General features: G+C 33.0%; 1 protein-coding gene across 1 annotated transcript; it reads left to right on the forward strand.

Annotated features, from left to right (window-relative positions):
* The first annotated feature begins 202 nt into the window (after positions 1 to 202).
* On the forward strand, positions 203 to 520 carry LOC133832428 (uncharacterized). Its single transcript, XM_062262771.1, has one exon. The coding sequence runs from the start codon at positions 203 to 205 to the stop codon at positions 518 to 520; it is 318 nt and encodes a 105-aa protein (XP_062118755.1).
* The last annotated feature ends 9,441 nt before the right edge of the window (positions 521 to 9,961 follow it).

The following is a 9,961-nucleotide window of genomic DNA, read 5'->3' on the forward strand; positions in this document are numbered from 1 at the left end:
AAACCGCAGAGAAAGACCTTTTTTGTAGTAGTGATAAGAATATTTTTACTCGGTTTGTAATTCCACGAGCTATCCTAAGTGATGAAGGGAGTCATTTTTGCAAAAAATGGTTTGAGGCTTTGCTTACTCGGTATGGAATCATAGAACTGCGTTGGCCTATTATCCACAGTTTAATGGTCAAGCATAAATTTCTAATAGGAAGATGAAGAACATTCTTGAAAAGACCATTAATAGCTCAAGAAAGGATTGGTCTAAAAAGCTTGATGACGCTTTATGGGCTTATAGAACAACATTTAAGACCCCCATTGGCATGTCACCTTATAGGTTGGTTTTTGGTAAGGATTGCCACTTACCGGTGGAATTAGAACACTCATCATATTGGGCAATGAGAAGGTTGAATATGGACTTGAATGCAGTTGGGAAAAATAAGCTAATGCAATTGAATGAACATGATGTGTTTCAGAACGAGGCGTTTGAGAATGCAAAAATATACAATGAACGCAAAAAAATCTTGGAATGACAAGAACCTTGTTCTCAAGGAATTTCAACCAGGACAACAAGTGTTACTTTTTAACTCAAGGCTCAAACTTTTTCCCAGTAAATTAAAGTCTAGGTGGTCGGGACCTTATACAGTGGTGAAGGTATTTCTGTTTGGCTCTTTGGAATTGAAAAATAAAAATGAGGAGACCTTTTAGGTCAATGTAAAACATGTGAAGCCGTATTTTGGAGGTTCATTTGAAAAATGCAAGTCTGTCATCCTCTTGAAGCCCATCTAAAGATGAGTTCAGCGTTTGGCTAAATGACGTTAACGACAACGCCATTGGGAGGCATCCCAACCTATCATTTTGTTTTGATTTGTTTTGTTTTAGTTTTTGAACAATTTAATTTTCTTTTTATTTTTTATTTTAGTTTAAAGTTGGTTTAATTTTGTAAATATTTTTTTTGATTCTGAACCGTGGAAAGCGTGAAAAAAGGGGCTACTAGCGCCGCGACGCTAGCAATTAGAGCCGCGATGCCCTTTTTTGAGTCGTGATGCCTGGGAATGATTCGAAAAAAAACAATTAATGTCGTGATGCTCTTTAGACTGCACCGCGGCGCTACTTCGGGATTTGGCAATATACACCAAATTTTCCCATTTTTTACCCAAAACACCAAATACACCCATTTCTGCCTCTTCCCTCTTATCTGACCCCAATCACTCCAAGACCTCCATTTTTTTCCATTTTCAAGCGTCCAACCACCACAAAAACCACTCTTCTCCATTTTTCTTCCATAGATCTTCATTTTCCACTTTCCTACACCTACAATCAACCCCAAAATCACCAAATTCCCTTTTCTTCTACAACTTCAAAAGAGTACATGATTTCTTGAGGAGGGACACGGTTTGGGTTTCAATACAAGTTTTCTCAATTAAATTAAGTTTTTCCCCAAGTCTATTTGTTCAAGATTGAATTGTTATCAATTTCTCTTGGAAGAATTCCATTATAGTGTAGACTTTTGGGTATAAATTCCTCTTGGTGTGAGATTTTCTTTGTGAAGTATCTGCATTGTTTTGGAGGATTTATTTTTGTGTTGTGGAAAATTTGGGAAAGATTAAAATATAGGGGAGGTCCTGGCAAAATTTATGTAGAAATTGTTTGCCTTGTTCTGACACTTTTGGGGGTCCATGGGTCCACAAAGGAGTAGTGCTGGGGGAGCATCATCATCCCGTGCCCAAAGAAACCCATCACGAGTGGATTATGATAATACAAAATTTGTGAGCAAGGAAGCTCAAGAACATTACACAAGGTTTTCGTCCCGCTCTATAGTTGATGAAATGGGAATGGAATTTCAAGAAGAGCCATATGACAATGGCCAATCGTATGAGAAAATCCGAGCTATGATTGCCCAAAGACAATGAAATAGTTTTATTGATACAAATTTGCCTAAAGAAAACTATTCTATTGTCTATAAATTTTATGAAAATTGGTCAGAGCAAATTGATGGCAAGGTATTTGTTAGAGGCAGGCAGGTGCAAGTAGGGACTGCGACCCTCAACGCTTTGTATGATGTCCCAGATTTTTTTGTTGAGGAGGAGGAGCTCCGTTTGTTAGGGGGCGGGAAAATTTGGATTATGATGAGATGGATAAGACCTTAGCATACTCCGGTGCACGATTCACTTTACAAAATGGTGAGCCGAACTGTATGTATAGGTGTGTGTTGGACCCTGTAGTAAAGACATGGATGTATTTTGTGAGTGGGCGGCTAATCCTGAATAATCATTTTTTGGATGTTCCTACGGACTGCCTCAAGTTGGTCTATGCCATTTTTAAAGGTTGGAATATTAATATTGGCCGGTCCATTCGAGAGAATATTTACTATATATGTTGCCTTACCATAACTAGAGGATTAGGCCATGGATCAATGATTATAGACCTAGCATACGGGGTACTGGAGACTTTAAATGACATAAAAACAGTGCCTCAAAAGCCTATCACTCGGTCCATGGTGAATAGGTTTCCACCAGTCGCACCACCACCGACACAACTCGTGCCCTGACCAAGATGCCGCCCTCGACAAGATGATGATAATGAGGGCAGTTGCCCGATGGCGGCTGGAGGACCATTGGACCCAAGTGCACAATATATGCATGATCAATTGAATTTCATCATTCAACAAAATATGCATATGCAGAATTATTTGAGCTAACGACATGAATATGAGGTGAACCAGGTGACATAGCAGAATCAATTGGTGGTATGGTGGTCAATGGATGAAGCTGATGAACATTACTTTGTACCACCACCCACATTTGCTCCATATGACCTACCACCGTCTCCTAACCCTTTTTGAGGGATCGTCTAGGTAAGTTTCCTTTTGTTTTGTATTTTTTGGTTCACATTGGGGACAATGTGAAATTTAAGTTTGGGGGCAAATTCTTATTTTGTTTGTGTGTTTCTTTGGTTGTGGTTATGTCTTTGTTTTGTTTAGTTGTGTTTTTAATTTTGTTATTGTGTCTAGGGTGTTTAGAGTGTCTGTTCAATCAGTTGATAACGATTAGCCAACGATAAGGAATGAATGAATTTCTTGTATAGTTTGAAGAAATGAAAGCCATAAAATATATAAAATTTGTGTGCTTGGTTGAATGTTTCTTTGAGTTGCTTGGGTCCATTTAAATATTTGTGAGCTTGATCATGATTTTTGAATACATTTAGCATTTGATTATATTTATGCTTGCTAAATATTTATTGAGGGAAAAGATGTATGATTATTCTTAGAACTTGCTTGCTTGCTACTTGAGACGAAATCCTAGATGACGCATGTTTAGGAAGATGATTTAGGAAAATTTTGGAATGATTGAATCTTTCAAGCCAACCTTGATTAATTTAATCCCTATTACAATTATTGAGCTTAAAGTGAATTTCTTTGTTGTTGACACCTATTTTGAGCCTACTTGAAACACTTCACTATTTCTCCTTCCCTTGGATTTTACCATAAGCATATAAGTATTTGATTGGGGATTTGTTTTGTAATGGGGTTTATTTTGAATTGGGTGTTATCAATAAATGATTGAGAAAAAGTGAAAAAATATTGAGAAAAATAAACAAAAAAAATAAACGACAGATAAAAAAAAAAGAGTTAGATATGGAAAGTAAACTACATTCTCTTTGTACATACATTGAATTTTTTTTGGGGGGGAGTGTAGTTTAGAAAAACAATTTGTATGTGTGAATTTTCTCAATCTTAGAAAAGAAAAGGGAAAATTGGGATTGCCTTTGGGTTGTAATGTGGATATCAAGTTTGGTTTGTGTGGTTTGTATGCTTGTGGTTATTTTGAGCTTAAATGACATTTTATCTACTTGTGCCTATGCCTATCGTTATAACCTATAAAAGTCCTATTGATTCTTGAGCTTGTGTTGTCTACATTAGTGGAGAGTAGTAAGTGATGCAATCATATGAGACAATAAAATTTGATGGTTTGTGGTGAGTTATTTAGTAAGTTTAAATGGATTGAAATGCATGTTATTTATTGATCAAGATTAGGAGAGCATATATTTGTTTGGACCTGAGTTAGTTGAAGATATATTTTGATCGAAATTCTGGATTATCATGATGGCTAAATTTTTTAAAACTATATGAGCATGACAGACATAATTTGGAGGCTTGATTTGTTGTTGTCACATTAATTTGTCTTTGTTTGGACGTTTTATGTTTATAGGATCGTTTAGAGTTCTTTACTCGAGGGCGAGTAAAGAGTAAGTTTGTGGTAGTTTGTTAGGCTAATTTTAGCCTTGTTTAGAAAGAGTATTTGAGTTCAAATTAAGGTCGTATTGAGTTGTTCTTGAGCATTTTTATGCTTGTTTTGCTTTGTTTCAAGTTCAAGCATGTTTAATAGGGATAGGAGTGGAATGTGAAGAAATCATGCAAATTTGAGTGAAAAATGTCCATTTTGACAACCTCGAGACTTAAAGATACTTGATGGATGCTAATTGATTACTCGACGTTGATACAGGCTCGGTGTTGCAAGTTTGGTCGGAAAAGACAATTAGCGCCGCGACACTCGAGTTTTGAGCTACGACGGTCACACAGTTAAGGGCCGCTACACTGCAAAGTCCAGAAAGCAGTTAGAGTCGTGACGCTGTATGTTGAACAACCGCGGCATCTGGGGAGTTAGAGACAACAAAAATTCAGACATTCAAAGTAGGGTCACGGTGCAACTTTCTTGAGTTGCAACGCGATTTTTTGTATGCGCATTTTGACTTTATTTTAGGGAGGGTGGAATGGAAATTTTGGAGGAAAAACGATTGGAAAACCTAAAAGTATCGTTTCAGAGATATTTAGATGGACTCAGAAAATAGAAGGTAGAGGCTAGAGATTGAAGATTAAATCGGATCTAGAGTTCTCTTATTCTTTTCTTCAATTAATTTATGTTAAACTGTTAATTTATGTGTTATTTTAGATTGACTATGAGCTAATTTTATTATTAGGGTTTCTAATTGACTCTATTGAAACTCTATTATGATTTAATGCATTTGTCTATTTCTTCTTCATATAAAATTGACTCATTTTGTGTTTATTGTGTATGTGATTGATTGCACACCTTTTCCATACGATTTATGAATTTGAATCAATATCTAAAAAGTGAGATTTGAAAATGCTAAAATTGAGTAGACGTAGATTTCAATTTAGAATAAGAGTATCAAATTCGTCTATGTGATTTAGGGTTGTACTTATTTCTTCCTATTGTTTGAATTGACCATAGAAATATAGAGAATTGACATTGGGTCGAGTTTTCTATTTCTTAATCCAAATAGTTAATACTTTTGTATGCCTATCATTTTAGTGAGAATAATTTCAGTGGTAATTGCATTAAGGAATAAAAGAGTGGATAGTAGAGAATATTAGAATTCCTAATTGTTTTCAGTCTGAATTTAATCCTTGTGTTCTTGTTATTATTTGATTGTTTCAATTTCCATTTATTTATGCTTTCTTGTTTTTAAATTTCACAAGTTCAATTTTTGTTAGCCAAATAGAAATTAGGAATTAATTATTTGGTAATTGATAAATCGTCTTTGTGGGACGATACTTGGTCTTACCAAGATTTATTACAAATTATGATTACGTATACTGGGGTAGCATAAAATCTGCAACAAAAAAACTTCTAGTAGGATGTGATAGTTGTAGAGCCCCAAAACTCCTAATATGACTAAGTACCTTGGTTAGCGTGTCGGGAGGGCTCGTGGGGTAATTATTGGTGGATTAATTGGTTTAATCGACATATATGATTATATGATTGAGTATGCATGATTATGTCTATTAAAAGTTTTTAAAGACCCGCTTTTGTTAAAAGGGGGAATTTTCATAATTTTAACCCATTGAGGGGTATATTTGTATTTTATGTGCTATGTGGTTAAGACCACATTATTATTTCGATATATTTGTGTTATTCAGAATAAATGGGTCCTTTCGAGCAATTTAGTAGAAAATTCACAGCATGGAGAAATATTCGGCTTGGGGGAGCCAAGCGGTAGTTTGGTAATTTCACATATTTTGGGAATTTTTGGTAAAGGAAATAATTGGTTGAATGGTTATATTTGATGGATTAGTTGATTAATTTGGAGATTAGATGTATAATATGAGTTTTAGTGGGAATTTAAGCTAAATGACCAAGTCGCTCTTGATGTTAATTAAAGGGTTACGTGATGGGATGGGCAAAATGATCATTTGAGCATAAAATTAGGAAAAAGAGATAAGTGTTGACATCTTTCCTTTATACACGTTCAACGCTCCCTCCTTCTCCTCTCTCTACTTTTCTTCATCAACTTAGGTCCACTCTAGTTTATCCAAAGTTAAAAGCTAATTCTTGAATTTTGAGGATTTCAGGAAGAAATTTAGCACCAAGAAAGGAGTTTAGAGCTACCAAGATCACCATTAGCACAAGGATTTTAAAATTTCAGCAAGGTATAAACTTGTTACTCTATTTTGTTTAAGTTTTCATATCTTGTTCATGAGATGGGGATTTGGTAGATTTTAGGGTGTTCTAGCTTAAGTTAAGTGTATTTTGAAGTTGGGGTTAATTTTGTTATTGAATACGAGGTGAATTGTGGTTGAAATTTGCTTGGAAAATCTGTTTAGGTTGGGTTTTGGGGTTTGAAATCTCAAGGAAAAATCACATTAAATATGAAAATCAGAATACGCAGCGGAATAGGATCGTTTAAAAATGATTAATACCATCTAGGACCATACATATATAGATATATATTAAATCACATACAAATAGATAAAAGATTACCTCTTGAAGCCTATCAAGTGTCCTTGAATCTTTTTGTATAAATAAACGATCTTCCTATCCTTATTCTGAAAGCTCACACCTTAGTCTGTCAAAGCCAATCCTCAAACACACAAGGACGTGTGTAAGCACGTAGGATTCAATTTTTTATTTAGACTCTCTAGATATACTCAACACATGAGATCTAGAGAGGTTTGAGAAGAGAGGGGCTATAGAAATTTCTACAATTTAAGGTTTAGGAAATTCTATCGTTTCTTTCCTTAAGAGAGAGTTTAACAGTCCAAACAACTTATGAAAACTTCTACTGAAAGTATCGCTTCTTTCAGGTTTATAAATATAATTAACTAATTTAATTAATTTTTATTTTATTTAAAATAAAATTGATTAGTTACATCTATTTTAATTATTTAATTTTAAATCATATTTAAAGAATAATTACATATAATTAAATAACAAATTATTTGAAATTCAAAATTCAAATCCCAATGATAGAGAATATTCCTGGGTGGCACCACTCACTGTACAATATAGTGAGTGGCGTGATCCACAATAGGGATTTCCTTGATTTTCTCATTTGTTTGTTTAATAAATATTTAAGACATTATATTCATCCCAAAATAAATATCAGTTAATTCAAAATTAACTTTATCTTAAAATATTAGTTTTAAATAAATAAATATCTTATAATACGATAATTATTAATATCTCTCTATATTAATCCAAACATGGTTAATATTTATTTTAACATATATTTTTTCAAAATAAAAACTATATAGTCAAGTAATTAATTAATTCAAAATTAATCAATTGCCCATAACTATCACATAATTATTTTCTTGTCTCGAAAAATTATTTTATTTGCAATTAAGTCATTCTCTCTACAAATCTTCTTTATGACATCCTTACCCTTGAAAGTGTATGACAGAGGTGACCTGGGGACTATGGACCTATAATACGAAGCTCCAATAAAGCAGATTAGTAATTAAACTCTTTAATCTAATAATCTTATTTATTAATTCCATGATTACTCCACTGTAAATATGGAATTTCACTCTAAGTATTTATAAAATTGTATTTACAGAGTTTTCTTTGTAGTCCATCGATATAATCAATAAATGTAGTTTTATCTTCCAATTATTGGTTTGTTAATTAGAGCTGGTAAAAATTATCATTTTACCATTCAAATTACCTCTTGTACCTTAAGTAACATTAATTCACTAGTGAATAATTAATCTATAATCAAATTATAGGTTTGAGCTCAATAACTATTCAGCTCTAGAATCAACCCTTAAGAGAACAAATATTCGATCCGTTAGGAAAATAAGGATTACATTATTGTAAATCAAGTTCGTAGCCATTCATGATATTGAATCTCCAAGACAAAACTCATTAGCCTCATTAAACTAAGAAACCTTAACGAGTGAATCAAAAGATCCAATAAGCACAAATAGGAGTTCAGGACTATTCAGGATTTATACTGATCTACAAAATATCATCTATTATAATAATAATTAAATCTTTATGGCAAGCAGTAAATTAAAAAAAAAATTCATTCATATCGATCCGGTCATATATAATCTCTATTATATAAAATACCTTTACCAAGATGTCTATCCACATCAGTAATTTGAATCTTGACTACTTGCATCCTGTATGCTTATTAAACCGTACTAGTTACCATTCATTAAAGATTCCTTACTTTAATATGTTACTGACTATTTTATTCATTGTATATGATCTTAATTCTCTCGTACAAATACAATCTAATATCCTCATAAAAGAATATGGAATTTTCTTGATATTCATATAAATTATTCAAATAATAATTATAACATTCAAATATAATAAAATTGTACTTTTATTTAAATTAATAAAATTTCTTTACATGCTTTTAGGGCATAAATCCTAACAATCTTCCACTTGTCGTAAAAGCAAGGGAGGTGTTGTGTAAAATAGAGCTAAGTGCAAGTGTATACAGTCAACAACAAGCAATACAGTAGCAACTATCAAATACCAGATATTGTTTCCTCAAGGATTGCTAGTTCACAAATTGCGAAAATAAAAAAAAAAAATTGGTTTAAAATGAAAAATAAATAAACTATGAGAATGCAATTAAACTATGAGAAACTAAATTAAAACTGGAAAGTATCTAACACAAATTAAAAGGAATTAACAAAGATTAATATTGGTGGAATGACAAGCTAGGATAATTAAATCCCTCTATTATGCAAAATATGTTAACAATGCTAGATAAATGCTATAGCAAACTGACAGTCCAATAATCAAGAATTCCAACCAATTTCATAATTTTTCATCGAAATCATTATGGTTTTAATCCTCTAATTATACTAACACACGTCTATGCCAATTTAACTTCAATAATATGTATTCGTGCACCAATTCTTAAATATTATGCAAGGCTAAGATATATTTCTATACCTCTACAAAATTAACATTAAAAATATTAATCTTGCATCATTCAAGTTTTAGGTCCATTATTTATCACTCTTTTCCGCAGCCATAATCAATTCATTTACTCACTAATGCTGATCAATCAAAAGAAATAATTAAATATGAAACACACTTGAATGAATGAACCGCAATTAGCATTTAGCATTACTAGCAAGTTACTCAAAAATTACATAATAGAGTTCTTCAACTATCCTTGCTAGTAAAAAGTGAGTTCATGGTTAATATTTCAAATATCCCTGAATAATAACAACCAATATTAATAAATTTAAAGGATAATTTTAAGAAAAATGAAGAGAGTAAAGTAAGAATGCCAAGCCAATAGGATATCTCCAAGTAGCTTTATCCTCTTGCCTTATCCCTTTGCTCTTCTCCTTCTTCACAATTAAAGCCCTCCAAAATGGGTATCTCCTGTTGTACTAGGCGGCTACTGCTCTATTTCTCTCTACTGTAAGTGTATATCTCAATTGAGAAAAGATGGTTAATGCAGCTTGGTTATCCCCTTCATAAACCCACGTGGGCCTCCTCTTGTTTGTTTTATTTTTCATCTCTTTGTAAGTCAATGGACCCAAGGAAAGCAAAGGCCCAATACCCATTAATAGCACTCAGACCTAATCGAAGCTAATCCAAAAAGGCTGAGTTGGATAAGAAAAAAATCAAAGACACCCACGTGGGCCTTCCAAGTAGGTGGCTGGAAAAACGTGATGCTGCTTCCATGCTGCA

This window comes from Humulus lupulus, chromosome 4 (assembly GCF_963169125.1).
Source record: "Humulus lupulus chromosome 4, drHumLupu1.1, whole genome shotgun sequence".
Classification (NCBI taxonomy): domain Eukaryota; kingdom Viridiplantae; phylum Streptophyta; class Magnoliopsida; order Rosales; family Cannabaceae; genus Humulus; species Humulus lupulus.